General features: G+C 42.1%; 1 protein-coding gene and 2 long non-coding RNA genes across 3 annotated transcripts in view; 1 reads left to right on the top strand and 2 right to left on the bottom strand.

Annotated features, from left to right (window-relative positions):
* The first annotated feature begins 839 nt into the window (after nucleotides 1-839).
* map3k22 (mitogen-activated protein kinase kinase kinase 22) overlaps nucleotides 840-22,485 on the top strand; it is a 43,367-nt gene continuing 21,721 nt past the window's right edge. The window contains exons 1-3 of the mRNA XM_054765453.1: nucleotides 840-1,215; nucleotides 16,618-16,703; nucleotides 17,027-17,071. Coding sequence (XP_054621428.1) covers nucleotides 16,685-16,703; nucleotides 17,027-17,071 — 64 coding nt within the window. The 5' untranslated portion in view covers nucleotides 840-1,215; nucleotides 16,618-16,684. The remainder of the gene's footprint in view (nucleotides 1,216-16,617; nucleotides 16,704-17,026; nucleotides 17,072-22,485) is intronic.
* On the bottom strand, nucleotides 2,211-4,080 carry LOC129173981 (uncharacterized). The gene is made up of 4 exons (XR_008567336.1): nucleotides 3,978-4,080; nucleotides 3,695-3,866; nucleotides 3,485-3,610; nucleotides 2,211-3,296 (listed from the first exon to the last, which is right to left on the bottom strand). It is a non-coding gene; the product is annotated as an uncharacterized LOC129173981 (long non-coding RNA).
* On the bottom strand, nucleotides 4,787-6,184 carry LOC129173980 (uncharacterized). The gene is made up of 3 exons (XR_008567335.1): nucleotides 5,599-6,184; nucleotides 5,445-5,475; nucleotides 4,787-5,325 (listed from the first exon to the last, which is right to left on the bottom strand). It is a non-coding gene; the product is annotated as an uncharacterized LOC129173980 (long non-coding RNA).

The following is a 22,485-nucleotide window of genomic DNA, read 5'->3' on the forward strand; positions in this document are numbered from 1 at the left end:
AATCCACAGAGGAATGCAAATATCCAATTGATATTCTTTGCACTCTTGCAGCCTTACACACACACACACACACACACACGCACAGCAAGGGCATGTTTGATTCCAGGAAAACACTCCTTGTGAAGAGAAGTGACTCTCGGGCCAAGGTTATTGGAGTCCTCTGTCATCTGCTGTACAGTCTACTGCGCTTTTGTTGTGTTTTGGGACCATTTTGCAGCACATTTTTAACACAAGTACTGAATAATACTGACATGACTTTGTTCCCACCTTAGTGTCAAGCCAAAGTTAACTCAATTGGAGTAAAAAACAAAACATACAAACAAAAAACACCTCCTGCCAGTGCTTTTTCAAAAATGAAAATGTGACAACTATGTATAGGTCACATGGTTATGCGACTTATCATTTTTACTCAACAAAAGCAAAGTAGAGCTAGTGTAATAACAGAATAAAGTATAATTACTAGCCACAAAAATACAATAATTAAACCATGTGACACAGCAATTAGGGAAATATAATAATCAAAACATTTAAAATTTAATCGTGTAACTTTTTGGCCATTTTTAGCTACACGCAGCTCTCCAGCAAAACGTATTGTTGAATTAATACCTCCCAGACAGTGTTAATTAAAAAAGCGCGTTTATACGTATTTATTATCATTAAACTGTACCTATTTTTAATGAGGCAGAAAAGCGCTGTTACAGTGGATGGCCATATTGTTGTAGTTGCGTCATTTGTCCAGCGAGGGGCAGTGTATACAACATTTCCCTCGTTGCCCACTTGGCGACGCACCACTGAGGGACGTCACCACTTCCTGGTAGTGACGCAGCGTGTGACGTCAGGCGGAGAGAAGCCAGCCCCATCACTGCTGCTGTGTAGTGTTTGTGTGGAGCTGCTAAAAAGACACGCTGGGAGAAAGTTTGCCAGACTACATCAGCATTCTCCTGTAAACCCCCAACCCACGAGCATCGGCTTTGGATGCTCCAGCCCAGCACACGAAGAAGAAGCAGCAGAAAACGAAGATATTTCCTGTGGAGAAAAGCCGTCGTTTGTCATTTCAGCTCTCCAGTTTCCGGATATCATCGCGCTGTTTCTGTGGAACATTCGCTTAGCATCACTGGGATTTTTTGTGCCTTTTTTTTCCCCCCCTCCGTCTCTGGGATAACTTTTCCTCTGACGCTTTGCACATTTGGAACATGGAGACGCTGAGGTAACAAGGTAACGATTGTTCATCTTATTTCCTGTTTAGAATGTGAACTTCAACAGGCTGCCATGACAACTAGGTGAAGGTTTTAACTAACTTCAACTAACTTGTGCACAATATGACTTCTTTTTTCACGTTGCCTGTGTTTTCATTAACTTTTGGTAAGACCTGTTTGCATGCGTGTGTGTGTGCATTTCTTGTTTCTAGTGTTGCACATTTGCTAGAAAGTCACTCTTTGGCAGCCTTCTGTCCACACTTTATGGGAGTCTAAAGAAGTGCTTCCGTATTCATCTGCGTGGGATGAGCATGCTCAACTGAGTCAATCCACCAAATGAGATTTTAATGGAAATGAAGTGTACTACACAGGAAGAGACTCAGTGACTGATGGCAGACTTTACAAATCTTCTTAAAGGGCTGAAAAGGTAAACTTGACCCTTTAGTTTAGAGGTCAAAAGTGATCTTTTAGTTCAGCATTTTTGTTTACATGTTAAAGTCAGCACCATTCCATGCTAATGTGAGGCTATTCGCCATTCGTTGGTCAAACTCAAAAACATCAAATCACGCACAGGAATTGAGGAAAGATTCACACATTTTAGTTTTTTTTTTTAGTTTGCAGTGACTCTGACAGGCTAACTGCTGGGCTACACAGCAAATTCAGCAGGCCTAAATTGACACTGTAGGAGTTAATCTCAACACTTTCAAAGTGTCCCATGGGGTCCACGCTACAAAGTGTTATTTTAACACTTTTGAAAGTGTAGCCATTTTTACACCATTGTAGAGTCAATATTAACTATTTATATAGTTTAAATTTAACACTCCTCAACACCGACCAGTGTTGCATTTTTTTAACACTAGTGTGAGGTGTCACAACTTAATTCTCTTAAGAGTCATTTATTGACTCATAGTGTCATTTTACTCTCAAAAGGAGTTGCAACATTAACACTATAAAAGTGTTAATATACTACTTCAAAATAAAATTAAAAAAAAATATGACTAGTTGACGGCTTCATACATTTTATTCAAAAACATTTCATTTCCAACAGACAGTAGCTTAAATAACAGCAGGGCACTACAGTATGTTTGCTATTTGACACTTGTCATTAGAGCACTGCTTGTCAAATGGTCTGAAATGAGTCAGTTCATTTACACACATGACAGAAAAGTCAAGCATTTGGTCTTCTATGCAGTACACGTTAAACGGGTCATCATAGTACATCGTTTCTACATTACAGGCTCTTATGAAAGCACATTCTTTGTGTTTTATTATATCCCAGGTCTTCTTGAACACAGGTAGATCAAAGCTACATCCAGTACATATGAACACACCAACATGGTGCTCTATACCGTAGCTTGTCACCCAGTTGGTACTTGACACACTTGGAAGATGCTTGCAGACATCATGCCTGACCACGTTCCTCCCCACCTTTCAAGTTGCAGATTGTTTTGATGTTGTAGGGCCAAATGCAAATCTTCTAAAATAATTTTATAGTGAAAGGCCACGACAAACGACTGAGATTTTTGAAAATTGTAACCACACCTTTTGAAAGAATTGTGTTTGGCTTCAAAACACATGCACCACGTATGGACAAGAGGGCCAATGTTTTGTATGCATCTTGGATAGTGTATCATCAAGCGGTGCTTGGGAATCAACTTCTTACCAGGAAGCAATAATTTGTACCGAGTGTGGTGGTCACTTATCAGATGTTTCAAGTAAAGCATCATTCCATCAGCTATGGTGTACGAGAACACTACAGGTATGTTGACAATCTGCATCAAAAGGAGGAAGTTCCAGTGATCATTCTTCCTTTCAATGCCATCACCAAATATAAGTGGAGTGTTACATAGAAGACACCATGACTGGGCAGCATTCAGACCCAAATGTTTGCTCTTATCCATTTTTAACCATACGAGAGACTGAAGACATAGCGAGCTTTGAACAGTTCATCAAAAGCTGCAATAAATGTATGTGCCTTGCATGGAACCGGCTTTTGGTCAATCATGTAGAACCTCTGGATGTCACCTTCGCTCACTGATGCACAGGAGAAATTGTTGTCTTGTGTCAACAGTCTTGGAAGGGGGTCACACTGGCTCCTTCCTGTGGGTGAAAAGGGCAACAACAACAATTAAAACCCCTTTGCATGGTTTCCATTTCTCAGGTGTTTAGCACACCTTATTACGACATTGAATCAACACAATTAGCTGATTCAAGAACATCTGCAACCTAAAATGAATGCTTTTAGACAGAAATCATATTTTGATATGTAAAAATAGACCTTTGCATACCTTAAGATGTCTGAGAAGATGGTTGGCTGCTTGACAAACTGATCTTTGCTGTTTTTTTCCTGGCCTCTAGAGGTCAGAGGAGCAGATGCAGGAGTAGAAGGATGGAGGATGTATCACTGCCCCAGCCTAAAAGAAAATAAATCATTTTTTAAACAGCTAGGAAATAAATATTTGAAGTTATTTGCGTAATACAGAACTGTTTCTACTGACCACAGCTGTCATCAGGTTGAGGTTCAGTTCCTGACAGCAACTCATCAATATTCTGCTTTTGCGGGAGAGTCTTGCAGTCTGCAAGGACTTTTGCTTTGAAGACAGTTGACCACTTAGCCGGGAACCTCTGAGATAATTCATCAGCAAACATCATTGAGAAATCCTGGTCAATCTAGAAACAAGACATGAATATTTCATATACTTTAGGCCTACAGGTTTACAAATGGTTGACGTAATGGGTAATCTAATACTGAACTCATCCAAATACTAAAGATTTCCTTACCAATCCAGGAACATCAAGGAAGCGAGTGAACACATTGAGGACAGACAATGATACATCTTGTGCTTGGATCATATTCTGTCGATACTGGAAAGTTGCTCTCATCTTCTTTGACCACGGATTCATCGTTTGAATGTCTTATTGTAGATAGTGCCTCCCTGCACTCCTCACCAAACAGCTGTTGACCAGTTAACAGATATTCTCCTTTGGTTTTTGGACCATCCTGAAGAAACAGTCTTGGAACAACTTTGAGAGCCAGGAGAAGTGTAGGACACAACAGTGACTGGGTGGAGGGAGCAAGGATCAACCAACCTTATGATTTCTAGACGACCTGCTCTACCTCCTGAGCCACTGCCGCTAAGCTAAGCATCCTATGAACATATTTGAAACAAGATTTTAATACAAACTACAGACCTAAAGGAAAAACAAAAACAGTACTTTGGGTTTTACATTGAAAAGACACTTACTGTGCATATCCAGGTTTGGAGAATGGATCTTTGAGGTATAGAAAACCAGTCACAATTCTCAGGGCGTAATTTGTCGTCACACATGATGGTGGAACCCTCCTTTCAAAACACATCATAGTTAATGATCACAGATAGAACCCTTTCCCACACTACATGGTCTTACTGCAGTTGATGACAGTGTGGAATGACTGTTCTAATGGGAAGGGGGAAGTGACCCATGCAGCTCCATCATATCTGCAACCAGGATGTTCACCATCCGTTTACACGTTGCATCAGGTAGTGTTTTAGTCTTGTTGCACTCCTTGAAGATTTCCTCACCTTTCGGATTGGCCCTCAAAACACAGACTTTCTGCCAAAAATATAAAAAATGAAATAGTGTGTTCATGGGAATTCAAGAGGAGTCTTAAATAAAACAAGGTCATGCATATAAACGCTTTACATTCATTTACTCAAAGCTCACCTGTCTTGATTCATCCTGATCCATTGGTTCTGTTGGGTTCCTCTTTCTTGTGGGCCCTTCTGTTAGTTTATTAGTAACTACTTTTAAATGTGTTTTAGTTCCTCAGTAACTACTCTGCTCATTGGTTCCTTTTTAGTTCATTAGATCCTCTACTACTGTAAACTTGTGCTTTAGTAATTAGTTCCTCAGTAACTACTGTATTGTAAAGTGAGACCAAAAATACATTTTGAGGCCTCAAAGATCATGACAACAATATCTCATTTGGACAAAACCAAGGTACCTGATGGGTCCACACTGCCTGTGATATCTAAACCACCTCATGCATTTTCAAATGTTTTCACATCCTTACCTGTCACTGATAAAAGGACCTTGAAAGTCAAAACACCCGACTTGACAAGCTCATCAAAGACATCTCCATCCACCTCTGAGAATAAGAATAAATAAAATATTTAAAAAAAATCCTACTAAAATAATAAAATAAATATGGAAAAGCCACAGTTGCAGGGCTTATTATGCCTTGATAAAAAAAAAGATATTACTTACCACATTCATGTAAGACTCAAGCAAAGGTTTTCTGCGAATCAAGAAGAAAAATAAAGATGCATCATTGTAAAAAAAAAAAAAAAAAAGTATAGTTCACTTCTAACACATGCCTGACAATTATTTTTAAGTTAAAGTAACAATTAGAGTTGCCAACCTTGATATCTTGTATCTTGTACAGCATATCAAGTCCTTTGCTGGGGGCCAGCAGGCCTCCGTGTGGGGGCTCCTCGTGCCAATTAGCTAGTTAGCCATTAGCTCATTCAAAATGAAGATATAACGTAGCGTTCACTTACTTTGCCAAATGTTGCACAGGCAGTGCCGATTCAGCTCACAGCAACACTAAATAGAAAATATAACTTAGCAAAAACACGAGCTAACATTAGCAAAGGCTTTGGGTGGAAACAGCTGCCTCAGTTTATTAGTCTTAAATATCACACCAAAAACTCACGTTTTTTATGTGTAAACAAGGTACAACATAATTCATTAGTTCATCTATTTAAACGTTTACTTACCTACTGATGCAAAATGATTCCTAATTGTCAACTTCTTCCATCTGCTTTTCATTTCAGCAACGTGAAGTGAGGGGTGGAGTCTAAATGAAATGTCCGTGGGCGGAGCTTAAGACACGTGAACACTGTTAGGTGTTAAATGGGGTGTGGAAGTGTTGAATGTCTTTATTGTGACACTAACAAGATTTGAACATTTTCAACACTCCATTTAAACTACAACACTTTCACTATCCAGTGTTAAATTGAACATTTTTAAGAAAATGCAGTGTTAGATCAACTCCAAATAGTGTAAGATTGACACTCCAACTTCAAGATTCTCATCAACACCAAAAAATTAACACTCCTCAATTTGCTGTGTAGCTGGCCTGTAATTCCACCCTTTACCACAAGATGTGCTAGCGAGGCGCCGGTATGTCATCAACCAAAAATAGAGGATGAATAAGAAGGACTAGCCAGTGGTGATGTGCGTGTTGTCACTACCCGCTTCTACGCAAACACGAGGCCTACTTTCCTCCCTACCTTACTCTTTTCGCAATTTTTTTATGACAGCACTTCTGCAATGTCACGTGCTGTGGTAGTTATTTTTCAAACGTATTAACATAAATGGTCAATAACCATACTTCATATATCTGATATAAAGGGAGGTTAATTTTATTAGTGATTCTTATTAAAAGACTTTGTTAGCATGGGGATCTTTCTATCGTAAAACAAAAAGGCACAATGTGAAGAGAAAAAGCTGTAACGTTGATACTAATAACTAGGGGTGTCACAAGACACGAGATGATACACGAGATTACTTTGAAAAAAGTACAACGTATAAAAAAATATATATATAACTACATATTGCAATCTACTAATTGACTTTCTACTATGTTACCTTGCATTGTTCCTCACGAGGTTACACTCGTCTGCACTCTGTGTGTATGCTAGAGGCCCCGCCTCCACCCACGAGACAAAGAGACTGTATGTTCTTGCCGTTGTTCTCTGGAACAAACGCGCCAAGGTGCTGAAAGCAATGCACAGAGTGAACTCTCTTCCTACCTGTGTGGAGACGGGAGACGAGGAAAGCAGACACGCATGCACATGGCAATATATGGAGGCCGAAAAAATGATTCAGTTCGTTTTCGTTTATTTTGTGATTCATTCATGAATTTATTAATGGTCCCCGGCCTAGTGCCCACGAGAAATCTTGTCACGTTTTAATCTCACGAGATCTTCTGACACCTCTAATAATATAATGGTATTTGTCTTAAAATAGATCTAACTTCTCTAGTCTTAGTCTCCCCATATGCAAGTATTTTACAAGTTATTAATGGTAATTTCATATGCTGATCAATAGTTAAATAAACTTGAACATTATTGGCCTGCTTTTGATCGACTTATTGAACTCAGTGTCGCCCCCTTTTGGTATGGAGTTGCTATGTAAGCACAGCCCCTTTGAATCAGCAAACACAATGTCTGTTCCTGTAGCGAGGAAAGTCAAGATGCCAGGAGGAGGGCGGGGTTGGCGGTCATAGGTCGCAGTGTCTCGCCCGACCGAATGTTGTGATAAAGGCCGTTTTTAGATGTTGTGCGGTTACACTAGGAAGCTTAGCAAGTTTGCTTTGTGGGTGGGATGGTTTCACGCCTATCCAAAGACTACCCATCCATCCATTTTCTATGCCACTTCTCCTTATTAGGGTTGTGTGGAATCTCCAAGCACTAAAAGAACCAAAGCAAAGCTCACGGCTGAAACCTGGAAAATAAAACAAAGTTTGGAGGCTGCGAGAGGCCAGCCCAAGGTCGCCTGTCCTTATCTGGGGGAGTTCAGGGGTCGAGCCCCTACCCCTGCAAGACCCCAGAGGAAGTAGTCATGATGGAGTTTTGTCTGTGCGGCTTGTTTGAGATTAAAGACAACATGCGTATACGCCGGACCATAATGTCAGCGTTGTGTACCGGTGGAACACAGCACAGCTTTTGGCGTTTAACCAAGAGGCCACGCAGGCTGTGTCTCTTTGTGTCGCAGGCATGGAAAAGACATTCCATCCTCTCATTGGACAGCAGCTGCTTGACGTCCTGTCTCGCCAAACGGTCCACGAGCTGTCGCTGCGTCAGTGAATGAATGCGCTTGTAATAGCGTGTGTGCGCGTAATGAATGGAGAAGACAGCTTTACTCCCATTCCTCCTGGAGATATTTTGAGCTTCTGCAGCTATTTTTAGTGTAGTGGTTCACATAGAGAAGTGCTTGCTGTAGACGACACAGGGAGGATGATACGGGTTAGCATTGTGATGCAGAGCAGCTCTAGTCCTCCTGTCTTCAATGTCTTGATTCATTTCCTGAGTTCAATTCTCCAGTTGTGCAAGCAGCATATCATGCACTGTCAAGAATAAAAAAGCTTAAGTATCCATGCTTATTTTTACGAGTTCAGGGTCCCGTCTTTTTTAAGCAGCACAAGCACAACCAGCACATCATGCAGTGTCTTGGGAGGCCCACATAGTGCTTCAATTTTCTGCAGATTTGAGTATTTTTTCTTTTTTTTGGGTGGGGGGGGGGGCTTGAAGCAGCATATCATGCACTGTCCTGAGTAAATAAGTGTGTTTCTTCTGACCGTGACAGACAAAGCAGAATTTAATTGTGTGATGCCCGCAGCTATGAGTTTCCAGTTTTGGTGCATAAATATGATAAATATGATGACCTTTTTACTGCTTTATTGTTGATTTGCTTGAATAAATATGACAGCAAGGTTTCAGTTTGCCCTCCACAGGGCGCACATAACGTTGGATGAGTTGTAAGTGTCATGTTTCGGTGGAAAGCTGCAACTGGGGAGGTCTTCTCAGCGGTGAATGTCCAGAAGACATGCAAGGGGGAGTCTGGCTTATGCCTGAGAAGGCCTCCCACAGTGTGACATTCTCCACGTCCTCGTGCACCTCCCTCACATGCAGTCTTCCCAGAATCTGCCACGAGGTGACTCATGTGGGGCGACTTCAGCCAGCTCCGTGTCGGCCATCGCTCAGCCAGGCAGACGGACGGGACTGACCTTTGTTGTTCTTGAACCTAAACGTCCACTAAAATAATCACCCTTTACTTCCCGCCTGTGTTGCAACTCCTAGTCTGCCGGGGGTTGCGGCCGTCGTCCTCTCGATGACTTCACTTGCTGTTGATGGTTTTATTTTGGAAACCACGTCTAACAACCCCACGCAACAACGTGCTTGCAAGATGTTGTCTTATCGAGACATTAAGTCACACTAAAGTTCCACTCATTCATAAGCCTTTTGATGCCGCATAAAGCGTGCGAGTATCCATTAGCACCATACAAAGTGGAGCCAACAGGATTTAGAGAATACCGTATTTCCTTTCATGTTGTCCAATTAGACCAGAAAACCTTGCCAGTTTTGCCACTTAGTTGCCGTTAGTTAGTTAGTTTGCTAGTGGCCTGAGGCACGGTGAGCGAGTGTCTGTGTGGTGTGGCAAGGTGTTACTATGGCAGTAAAGTAGTTCTTGGGCGTAACAATGTGAATAACAATAATAATAACAATGTCGCTGTAGCCTGGTTAATATTCAGGTCACATTATGTAAATGTGGCGTCTTTGGAGAATTTTTCAGAAGGCTTTATAAGGCAGAATAGGTGCTTCCCATTTACGTGTATACTTAGCTGCCTCTTTTTAGCTGTTTTTATATCTTTAGAACGCACAGAAAAGAGAAAGACGTGTGTTCATGTCTCAAATAAGGATTGTGGATGATGGGCAAAATGAAACAAGTGCATTTTTCCTTGAAACCGTATTTGTTTTTTTGTGCATATAGAACATTATAATGCTTGAAAATGCTTAATTTAGGCCAGTAGTACGTAACATTTGCTTAACTATGCATTTTTCGGACTAATAGGCCGTAGTCAACCACGATTATTTAATAATGAATGAATTTTTGAAAAAACGCGATAGAGTGAGGGACGACTGTGTAATGTGTTTATTAGCAAGGGTGAGCAGGTAGCGCCAAATTTATTTGTGGCGGTCCCCCCATAGATAAATGAGTGTGTGGGAAACACTGATATGAAGTTCCATTCATCCAGCTAGTCATCACCACGCAGGCTTTAGACATCAACATCTCAAGTCCATCATGGCTTACAAGCACACACCTTCTGGCAGCCGCTGATGGCGCCGCCCTGTTGATTGCCTTGTGCGGTCGTTGCCAAGCGCAAACGTCCTGGCGGCCTTTCTTGTATGACAAGAAGTGGAAGGAGGCATTTAATTTGGGCTCATAACCTCCGATATTGTCCAAAAACATCTTTCCAGTGTCAGAGCAATAAAATACTCCTTTGGTGGAAATGTACTTGACTTTTTTTTACATTTTGGCGGAAGTCTGTCTTTGCAGGATTACGCAAAAAGCTCACGGCGGAACTCCGGACGCCTGAGGATTATTGTGAAAGCTGTTTCCAGTCTTTCAAAAACAGCACAGGCAGAATATTTCGGGTAAATTCTCAGCAAGTGTCTTGGGATTTGCGCTTGAACGTGCTTACGTCTGCTGTGTTCAATGAGGAAAAGTGTTTCAAATATTGTCTTGTTGTTTTTCTCCCTGAGACTCTGTGAAGCATATTAGAAAAGCACCCTTAGGCCATATTTTTTATGCATTTTGACCTTTTGTCCAAGCACCAAACATTATTTGGAAAAAAAGGCTAGCCAGGATAAACATTTTCCAAAATCAGTTTTGCCTGTAGATACATGAGTGTTTTTCTTCGTGTCACAGCGTACTCTTCCTTATGGGAGGGGATTTGACTGTCATTTTTCTGTCTTTACCCTTGCTGTTAATATGCATTTTCCAGAAGTTGCTTTCTTCAGCTTTTTGATTGGCTAAAATCTAGTGTTGCTTTGCCATGCGTCCGTGCTGGTGTAATGGTACACACTTCTATCTTTCAAGGCACAGGGCATATGGATTTGATTCCCGCCAGGGTTGCGTCAGTAAGGGCATCCGGGGAAAAACTAAGCCAAAACCACTCATGCGATTGACTCGCTTTGGCAGGGAAAAGCTGAAAGATAAAAGCACTGCTGGTTGCAGGGGTGCAGGGAAATGACACTGTCGTCAAATTTGTATCATTGGCTATAACGCATTTGCAAAAAGTGAATAAAAAACATGACAAGCAAAACAATTATGTTGAGAACTACACATGAACTTTCCTTCTGTTGATAAACAAATAAAACAAAGCCGCCTGTGAGTGCTTTTAGACGGGGGAGGGGCCCACAGAAGGGCCAGCTGCTCGTTGAGAAGAGCGATACATGCATTCATCAGTCACCAAAGATTTGTTGCTCCAGTTCACTCTATCACGGTTTTTCAAAATATGTTAATTTATAAATCAGTACTGTTTTGTAGTTGACTATGGCCTCATCTGAAAATATGCATATTTAATGCAAATTGTATGTATGTGTTGTATGTAGTTTGGGCCTGAATGAAGCATGAAACTGTCAAAATTAACTAAAATACAAACACAGTATATGGCAGGAAGTACTCGGTGATAATGTGACTCTCCCAGTGCTAACATTTGTGACTCTATATAATGTACTGTATTATTTATGTCTTAAATGGATTATTTTTGTGTGTAAAGGTGACTAGAGGGGTGTTATTTCATGTCTAGAGGGCTCTAATAATGTTAAACAGTATTTAGAAGGTCGTTAAAAGATTTTTAATGCTCTACATCGCGGAAATTCGCTTGTAATGGGCAGGTGTGGAACCAATTTACCCCTATAAACGAGCGATTACTGTCGTCGCTTTTTTGAAAAAGACAATCTAGAGGGGCCTAAATAATTGCAAAATTAGTGACAAAGTTGTTAATTTGGCAACACTGATCCTTCCTGCCACGTCTTTGTATTCTCTGGTGCATCTGAGGTGTGTTAAGAAGCTACAATGACAGACAGTCCCATTATAATGACTCTCCAAAAGACTTGTCGTGAGTTGCTCTTTTGAAAAACAGTATCTTGGGGGGGGGGGTGGGTCTGAATACTTGCTAAAAATAGCGAAAAAGTCGCTGAGTTTTCAACGTGGATCCCTTGTGCTACGTGTTCTTATTCTTTGCAAACCAGGTGCGTTATGATGTGTTTATGAGCGAGGGTAGCGCCATTAAAAAAAACAACAAAAAAAAAAGCATTGTGTCGAGCTCATGACAGAATTCTCTGCTAGCACTCAGACCAATATCAGACTGCTAAACAAACCCAGACATGCACGAGGGTTTCATTTTCGGATTTGCGTACGCTGCAGGGATGGGCTGGTGATCCCCCGCACGCTTTTCCAGAATCACGTTTCCAGCTTTTTCTTTGGGACTCTGCCACGCTGGTGACGTCAGACGTGAGCTCAGACGGCAGCTGGAGAGAAAACCTTTCACCTCTCAAGTCTGCAGAGAGCAGGGGAGTTCCCTTGTTTGGATAGTGATGCAACGCGGCTGAAAGATGTCGGCTGTGGATGCTCTTGCTTCAATCAGAGGAATACAAATACCATTGCAGTGGGAGCTCGGAGGCTTTGTCCGACTTGAAAGTGCATCACTTGGTTGGAGCTCTTCTTGATGTGTTGAAATCGCAATCCTAGCGTCGCCTGATGAATAATTCCGAATACAGAGAGCGCCTTTTCCTGGAGGACTGCTGGTGTTGGAGCAGCTCCAGCGACTGGACATTTGCATTCCGTCCTTGCCAAGAAGTGTGAGGAGAATTGGGCCGGCCATCAGTGGGCACCGCCAGGCTGGCGTCGTGCTGGGCGGGGGGGCCAAACAGATGGGCCATCTGGTGACGCGCTGGCACCGGACAGGGGCGACTATAGCAGCACCGAGACCACCTGTCCTAGGACTCTTTCATGTGTGGCTGGCTCTCAGATGGACATCTCTAAGGACCAAACGTAGTCGTGTTTGTTTTGTGCGTATTTTCAGGGTTGTTAAAAGACAACATCGGCATTTTCCTTGTTATCGGATAACATGAAAAAATAGCTCCGATAACAGATTAAAAAAATTCCAATGAGGCGAGACTACCCGTACTGTGCTATAGGTGGGTTAGCATGAGCAAATCAAGCGCTCCTTTTCTGTGATGCGCTGCAAACAGCCTGTTGTAACTTCCCCTGAGCCCACTTGTAAACAAACGTGGCGTCGATCGTGTGGGACTTGTCACTGTTTCAGAGGAAGACTTTTGCTCAGCCAACATCAAGCTTCAACACATCAAACCTTGTCAGCCACCTGAAAGGCCAGATATCACCATGTGCACATGTGTCTGTTGTCCTCATCTCTCGCCTCCAAACAGGAGGGAAGAGAGTTCACTCTGCATTGGTTTCAGCACCTTGGCACGGTTGTTCCATAGAACAGCGGCATAAACGGAGTGAGCCCTTTTGTCAGTCATACAATCTTTTTGTCTCGGTGGGTGGAGGCGAGGCCGCTAGCATACACACAGAGTGCAGAAGAGTGTGACGTAGTGGACATTAAATTAGTAGATTGCAATATATTATAGCTTATATTTTTTCATTCTACTTTTATTAAGAAAATTTATACCAAATCTTGTCTCGTTCCTGTAGACCCAATCTTGTGTATTGTCTTGTCTTGTGAATGGAGACATGCTTGGCTAGTCCGTGATGGGCTAGTCTCGTGAAACCCCTAGCGCCTAGTAAGCCCCCTGGAGCCACGGTTTGGACTTTCGCTATTTTTTGTATGTTTTTTATTTTGTTTGAGTCATTCTTCGCTCCAAGTGTGCACAAACTACAGTTGAATCTAAATTAAAAACATAATAAATATATAAAGCTATTGGTTATTTGTATCAGTTTGGGTTTTGAGAAGCAGGAAGTTATCGTTAACGGTATCGGCTTGAATAAAAAAAAATCCTGCATTCCTTAAAAAACAATAAAAGTTAACATTCTTATGTCAACCTGTCAATCCTCCTGTTTTTCCCTGGAAACACACGTCTTTTGCCCTTCTTTCCTGTCACTTTCCTGTTTACTTTTCTGTAATGTTCCTGTCTTTTAACTTTCACCAAAACTAAAAACGATTTCCGCGCTTGAGCAATGCTGAGAGCATTGGCGATGGACAGCCGGGTCTTCATGGGGGGAAATTTCCCTTATTTTCCGCCAAATGTCCCTTATTTGTTTTTTTTTGTTAGTTTTTTTTTGCCTGGAAAGGACATAGGTGTGGTCTGCTGTCACTACTAGAGTTTTGAACCATTTTGGTGCTTTCCTGACTACACTTCGAGAACCCCCTCAAGTTCAATTCGGACAGGCGAGAGGTACAGATTCTTTGAAATAAGCCAGTCACAAGTGCTGCACAAGCGGCTAGCAAGCCGAGCTAACCAGCTAACTGCTGAAATTTAAAGCGGTTGCCTAGCAACAATGCCAAACAAAAAGCGAAATGACACCAGTCCTTGAAATCCGGGTCCACAATCAGAAACAGTGCCATCCTGGGAGTTGAATTATGATGATATGACATTATATGGCGCTTCGAAGAATGTAAATCTGGGCTCACAATTCGATGTCGAGGTACAGAAAGTGTAGATGTTATTTTGCACCCTGAAGGGGGAGATGGAAGAGCAACAGCAGGAAATTGCAGCACAAATAAGGCAAGATCTAAGAGGCCTGTAAACACTGAACAACAGCCTCATGAAGGGCTTCTTGGAGATCTATGAAGAGGTCATATACCTGAAGGAGGAAACTAGAGCACTGCACAAGGATACCAAGGTACTACAGGATGATACCAAGGTACTACTGGATGATAATGCTGCCTTGTGCGCTACTAGCAAAGGAAAACGTAATTGAGCAAATGAGATACAATAGATGAGATGTATCAGAATGCATGTTAGAAATAAATGAAACCAATGCAGATGTGAACAGGTGAGTCTTACTAACTTCAAGCAAGTGTAAAAAGAAGTCTTGCGTGACGTCATGCATAACAGCAATTCCAATGCTGACCTTTTGTGCCACTTTCAAGTTGTATTTTTCCCAAAGATTTTGTTAAACCCATTTGATGTCAGAGGTTTCACTCTGCTCTGGTATATCCGGCCAGCCCTGTGTCTCTTATTTGCATGATTACATTAGCCGCAATCTATCTACTGTATCTTGGTGGAGGTCTGTTGCTGTTCCATGCTGGTGTTGTGCAGGAGTGAAACAGACGCTTGGTGTCCAGACAGTGCTAAAAAGAGTGCAACTCATGGACGCTTGGGGAGAGAAAACATAAAACATGCTGGTGCAAACAGAGACGGACAGTCTGGGGGAGTGTGGCTATTCGTCTCACTGGATGTTCTCTGGAGTTTGTGCTGGATAATAACACCATCAAATACAGGATATCAGCTTGGAGAAGAATATTTCTCTACACTTTCCCTGAAAGAACGGGCCCGATCCTACTTTTCCAGCATTTCAGAGTAGCAAATAAACGCAAGTAATTGAGACGCTCACGAAATCTGTCTTTGACACGCTAATAAATCCTTACGCCGGCTCGCTCTCCCCCCTCCAAACCCTGCTGCTATAGTTAGATATGTTTAAAAAAAACATCAGGTGAAAAAGCACATATTACTATCAACTTCACTCATTGCTATTTTGAAATTTACATTTCCTTAGTTATTATGACTTTATTTTCATATTTTGCCATTTTTTCAATAACAATACAACTTCTACCGCAACCGAATTTTCCCCCAAAATTACAACTTTATTCATTGTTTTGTTTGTTCCTCAAAATATTACAACTTTAAAGACAATATTGACTTTTTTCTTTTGTAAAATTAACACTTTTTCTTGTTCATTTTTTTCTCTTAATATTTTGACTTTATTCTTGTAAAATCACTGCTCATTTTTTCTGTTGTTGGGTTTTTTTTAGTTTTCTTTTCAAATTCTATTTTTAGATATATATATAATAAACAGTCGCAGGCCGCAAATGGCCACCGGGCTGCTCTTCGGACACCCGTTTTGTAAATTGTAAAATGTATAGGTAGTCCCTGGTAATGAATGACAATCTAAGATGATCAATAGAACAGATGGAATGGGAGTCACGGTCTAGCCTTTAGCCTTGTCGTCAGGCTAGCGCTACAGCCACCTTCGGTCTGCGTGGGTGGCGGCGGTCCTTGGCTCCGCTGAGCTTGTCCCGGCTCGCTGATGGATACGCACTATAGTGCCCAACTGGGATCCAATATCATTGGGGAAAAACCTCAAACGGCTGGAACACAGCTGTCCAAAAGTATTGAGACACACCTCTTCATCAGTTCATAAAACAGTCGGGGGGTTTTATCTTGTATGTTGAATGTTTATTGGTATTTTTAGTCGCCCAGTGAAATAATGCACAGCTTTTAATGCAGCAAAACCAAACAAAAGAGGAGCTTTTTCAGCCTGCTTTGTTCATTTGTTGTTCTTGGAGTGATCCATGCACGTTCCAGTCATAACCAGAGGCAAACATCAAACATGACGGAATTCCTCCACCGGTCGGCCATGAAAGACTTGAGAGGATTGACAGGATTCCACGCACCATCCTGCAGGTCTCGTTGCCAGATTTTCCGAAAGGTTATATCGATCTCCAGAGAGCGTGCCGATTAAGTCACCATTATTCGATGAATAGCGGCGCTGTCGCCAATCTGGTCGGAAAAAAAAGAGGCTTTGTGTTGAAAGTGGCACCTGCGTCCTGTTTTGCAATTGCAGAAACATCACGCCGACTTCTACCAGTGTGGTGAAAGTGTTTTTATTTCTGTCATCACAGGCTGAAGTGTCCGCCTGCGTAGAGAGACGCTGAGCTCCGTGCTCAAGTTCAACAGAGCCACTTCCCGATGATGACAGTAAACATGGGTGAGTAGCGCCGCCAGGCCTGCTTTGCCGCGCGAGTACGCACCTCTCACACTTCCTCTGGCAGGAACAGCACGGAGAAAAATAACACATTAAAAAAGGAGAGGAAAAGTACGCAACAGCACCAGATGGCCCGTTTACTTTTATGACATTGTTTTCAACCGCCACTTTATTCACATACAGTATAATTCCATACAATGCCACGGCAACAATGCTGTTCCTCACACAGCTTGTCCACCAAGTGACCTTTACAAGTAGAACCCAAAATATCACATCGATATCTTTTTGTCTCTGCTACCTTTTATATCTCTGACTTCTCTCCACAGATGACGGTCTCCAAAATGGACCCAGACAGCCCCGGAACTTACAAGGTATACCCTGTTTTTTTGGGCAAACCTGAACACGTGCAGTTGTTATTTTGACATGTGCACGTGAGCTCTCATACTGGACGTGAAATGTTAGCACCTAAGACCTTTTGGCCAAGCAACAGTTTGTCTGACAGACAGCAAATTACTTTAAAAAAGCAATGAGTAATAGTAACTAGCCAAATGTAGTTAGTTACCATGGAAAGTTGCTTTTGCAAAAAAAACCTTGAAGTAATTCCAATAATTGTGATTTAGCTTTGTAGCGCCTTTGTAGTACCGACACAATATACACTTTGCATGGATGTTTCTACCTTTCCACATTGAAGTAGTGTGTGTACTTCTGTCCTGCACACAACACTTCACTTCACACTACAGTATGTGTGGCTGAGAGATGTGACCTTTATAAGCGAGTCTTTTGAATGGTTCTTTTAAGTGTACGTTCCCCCATTCCCATCCCCGTTCCCAGCAGTGTTGTTTTCGTCGTTGATGACAAAATTATTTTGTTGACGGACCTTTTTTTTTCCCCCTGACGAAAACGATACGATGACGAGCTAAACATGCCTCCTTGGTGACTAAGACGTGACGAGTATTATGTTTTTTTAAGATATGACATACCTACAATTTATTTTGTAGACTTTAACAGGTGTACTTTGTATACAGAGAAAGTAATTGTATCCCCTCTGCTTTTTTCCTCATCCAATTTCCAATACTTATTGACATCAATTTAATTAATTCATGAATTCATTTATTTTTTGCTAAAACTTATTAAAACTAGACAAGAAGCATTTTTGTCCAAAAGACTAAGACTAAAAATAAAATGGCTGCCAAAAAAAAAACGTTGATTTCCCAGCTGCATAAAAAGAAGTAGGCAGGGTGCAGGGCTGGTCTGCGTTACTTACGCATGACATTAAAGTAGAGTATTGACATTATCGACATTATTATTAAAGAATGCCACACTCCTGTGATACTGAACGCAATGTTTGCATACGTGTGGAAACGTTCATTGAACATTAACTACCATCACACCCTCCTTGGTTACGTCACAGCCATTATTCTTAGTGACAAATTAACTTTGTGGTCTTGCAGATGCTACTTATCAGGTTTAATGGCGTCGTAGCTTGCTGCCAGTTTTGTTGGGACAGCGTGCATTTCTGTGTGTGTGTGTTGTGCACGTTTGGCTCAAGCTGCTAATCCTGCCGGATGCCTTTGCCATGATGTGTCACTCGGCACCAGGAAATCCCCTCAGTGTCTTTATTCATGCACACACACTCACACACTCACACACTTAGCTTTTTTGCTTGCAAGTCACAGCTCTGTGAAAGCTTGTCTTTTAACTGACCTGCAGCCTTTTAGTGCACGGCCAGTAGTCGCTTATACAGTATATATTTATACGTCCACTCTGACTTTTTTGCAGCTTCTCCTCGCAGCCTGGGAACAAAGTTGCAGAGCAATGATGCAATGGCCAGCAATCAGCCTGCATTGTGTAATGTTGTTTAGGACTGCTTGGCTAGCTGGGACTGCCCTCCCCCCTTTTGCCCCCTTAATGCGCATCACATTGTAACCAAACATGCAAGAAAAAGCACTGCAGTTCATCTGCATACGTGCTGCTGATGCTAAAAGAGCAGACGGGTCGCATCGATAGAAGGTAGTGGCGGCCTCCACCTGAAGTTTCATCACAAGGCAAAATGAATCCATGCAAAACGTGAAAAAATGTTAAGTTACTTTTGGATAGGCGCAGATATGTTCACGCTTGTACCACAAATGAACGTCAATCTAATATGAAGGAGTGCTCCCATTGTAGAGCCAGCCGCTCCAGAACGTTGTTGTTATACTTAGCAACATATCGCTCTTCTCAACGAACAGCGGGCGCTGCTGCGGGCCTCTCCCCTCATCTAAAGCACTCACAGGTGGCTCCGTCTTGCTTGTGACATAAAAACCCCCCACAAAAGAAGCGACAGATCAAAGTTTATTTGTATTTCCAAACATATTTGTTTTGCTTATCATGTTTTCATCATTTTTGTGCTCATCATTTTTGCTCACTGTTTGTCTCCCAAGGCATCCGTAACAATGACACTGATAATTATGCAAATTTCCCCCACCGAAAATAGATTGTAGTCCTGTGGGAGCCCTGCATGTGCTTTTACACGTACACAAGCTTTAATGTGTTTCAAATCAACACGTGTGTGTGTGTGATTGCACAAAATGTTCCTTCAATGATAAATAAAGCTTTTTCAAAAGCCATAAAAATGCTGTTACGACTACTCCCTCCTTGGTGAAAGTTGTAAAAAGCTGAGCTAAGGATCTTAAAAACAGCAAACCTAGTACTAAATACAGTTACCAAAACTCTAAAGAGCTGAGGCCCCATCCTTGACGAGAGGAAAACCTTCTAGTGGGATGAAGGGATTGTCCATACGCAAAAGAGTTTCCTGTTTAATGATTGAAGGATGGAAAGCCCTTCTCTCAAATCTCCCGTAGGTGCTGCGTTTATTTTAGGATGTGGTGACAGCCAAGGGCGAAGCGTTCCGTGTCCCCCGCCGTGCACCGCCGATGACGTTGCTGTCATCTGGTTTCATCACTCCTTTATTTCGACTTTTCCCTTCTGAACGTGGCGCTCTGGCCTCCGCACGCACGCACACACACACACACACACACACACACACACACACACACACACACACACATGCAGGCCTGTGTTGTTTGTTTTGTATCCTTGACGGCGAGCACACACAGCGTAGTGTGGCGCTCGCGCACTGAAACAACACACGTCACACCACAGAAAGAACGGCCAATAAGTTAGGAAAAAGTGCCTCGATGATGAAATCCTTTCTGCTCAATTGGCCCCATGATAAAAAATAACACATGATAATCTGTCACTAAATGTTTATTCTTATCCTATCTGTCACTGAAAAAGTTGTTTTTGCATTGGTGAATCATATTTTGAGTGTCCATCGCTTACTGATTAAAAAAAAAAAAAAAAAATCCTTTCATTTCCTGAAGTGGAGTACAGAGGACAGACGCCGTGACTCAGTTCCTTCCTGTTGGGAGAAGACCCGCCTCCTCGGCCACTTAGTCATGCTCTTACTTTGTAACTGCTAAGGACGGAGACCCTGCTTGAGGAATGTCAGCTATTTTGCTGCGCCATCTCTTTCTCCTCTTTTGCTTCAGCGAGTGGAAAGACATTTCCTCATCACCGCTTTTCATCACAAACTCAAACTGCGCGGCTTTTTCTGTCATTGCCATCAATGCATCAGTGCATTGTTATTGACAGATGCATTTGCAGCATCTTATTTTGGGGTGTCCCGGTGCAACTTTTTCACTTCCGATCTGATCCTGGTATTGCAGCCTTGAATATCGGTCGATACATATATCAATACGATATTGGCATGAATCATACATACAGTGGTGCCTTGTTTTGACATCTGCCTCAGTTAGTGTGTTTTATGGTTAACATACAAAATATTTGGTCTTCGGTTTGTTTACGCCGCCGTCTTGGACCACGTGGCCAAGACGAAATGTCATGATACTTGCACGTGATCGCACAATGCTTTGTGGGCTGCGGGCGCCACTTTAAGACAACCGTGTTTGTTGATATCAGAGCTGTAGAGAAATACACGACGTAGCAAACACATAGACTACACAAAAGAGAAAGGCGTTGGAGCGAACAGGGTCGAGAGTGCAAGACCTCCCAATTTTTTGGCTGAACAGAAAGCAACAACAACTTGACAACATGTCAGTCGCTAGCGACAACCACATGACCCGGAAATGCAAGTTTGTGGAAAAGTGCGACCTCCCACTTTTACGAGTTTTTAAAAATTATTTATATTTCAACCTTTTTGAGCCACTTAATTGCATTCATTTGCATTTTGCTTTGCTTTTTTTTTTTTTTTTTTTTTTTTTTTTACAAAGACAATTTTTTTTGTGTTGTGACGTGAGTTGCAGGATTAGCCACAGCAGATATTGCATTGACATCTGCCTTTTATTTATATATTATTTATTTGGAAAGATTTCAGTTATTTTTTGTTTTATTTGTTATATCGAATGGGGACATCCCTAATCTTATTACTTCTTTTAGATTTGGCGCTACATATTTTCCGTCACTCACAAATGTGAGGGTGAACAGATAGCACCAAATGTATTTGTGGCAGTCCATTTTAATCAATAAATGAATGTATGTCCATCCATCCATCCTTTTTCTATGCCGCTTCTCCTCATTAGGGTCGCGGGGGTATGCTGGAGCCTATCCCAGCTGACTTGGGGCGACAGGCGTGCTACACCCTGGACTGGTCGCCAGCCAATCGCAGGGCACATATAGACAATCAATCATTCACACATTCATACCTATGGACAATTTAGAGTCGCCAAATAACCTCACCTGCATGTTTTTGGAATGTGGGAGGAAACCGGAGTACCTGGAGAAAACCCCCACACACACAGGGAGAACATGCAAACTCCACACAGAAATGACCAACGGAGAATCGAACCCACGTCTTCCCGATCTCCAGGCTGTTACTGTGTTGGCCAGCATGTAATGTATGTACCATGCTTTATTTAATTTGTTGTGTTTTAGCTTCATTGGTCTTTCTCTTCATGCCGTTTTGTACCGTGTCGCCTTGCATTTAGAAAGGCACCGAAAAGATCAAATGTATTATACTTGTTATTATGATGTAAGCTTTGAAATGAAAAGCGCTACATTTTCCCCCGGTAGATGTTTTTGCTGAAATGTTATTAGGAAATAAATGAATAGGTGGTTGATGGGGCCTATTACGTATTATCCTCGCTGCACCCCCCTTAAAACTGTGTAATAATGAATAAATAGTGTTTTAAATGTGCGCGGATGAATTAGTAAAAGCAGGTTTAGCAGTCTGTCCGTGCACGTATTTGCTATGCGGTGTGCATGGGAACATAGCCGCCTTTCTTTGTGTCTTATCACCTCCCGATGAACCCAACCCACTGACCCACACTTGGCAAACAGTGGCACCAAGATCCAATGGCATCTCAGCCCATCTGCTCACACGCACGCACACACGCTCTGTCCTCTCACATGCTTTACTTTGAAAGAATGTGGTCTTTCCTGCTGGTGCTGCGGCATTGAAGGCTGTATGTATTGTACGGTATGTGCAGGCAGCTCACATCAGCACCCTCCTCTTTAGGTTCCTAATCAGCACACGACCATAATTGCTTCTATTAAAGTCTCGTTACAACATGAGCGCGAGAGAGAGGGACCCAGTGTCAAGTGGCAGGCGAGAATTAGAGAGCTGTTTTGCAGCATTTTGATGAATGACTTGCAGTGGTTTAATTCACACTTTTGCGCTGCAAGGAGTGGCGTGACTTGACTTCCTCATTAACCCGCTCGACTCGCTCGAATCAAGTGTGACCTCGTCGTCCAAGTCGGGAAGCTCCTGAGCCTTCACACGCTACCT

Source organism: Dunckerocampus dactyliophorus, chromosome 21, assembly GCF_027744805.1.
Source record: "Dunckerocampus dactyliophorus isolate RoL2022-P2 chromosome 21, RoL_Ddac_1.1, whole genome shotgun sequence".
In the NCBI taxonomy this organism is placed as follows: domain Eukaryota; kingdom Metazoa; phylum Chordata; class Actinopteri; order Syngnathiformes; family Syngnathidae; genus Dunckerocampus; species Dunckerocampus dactyliophorus.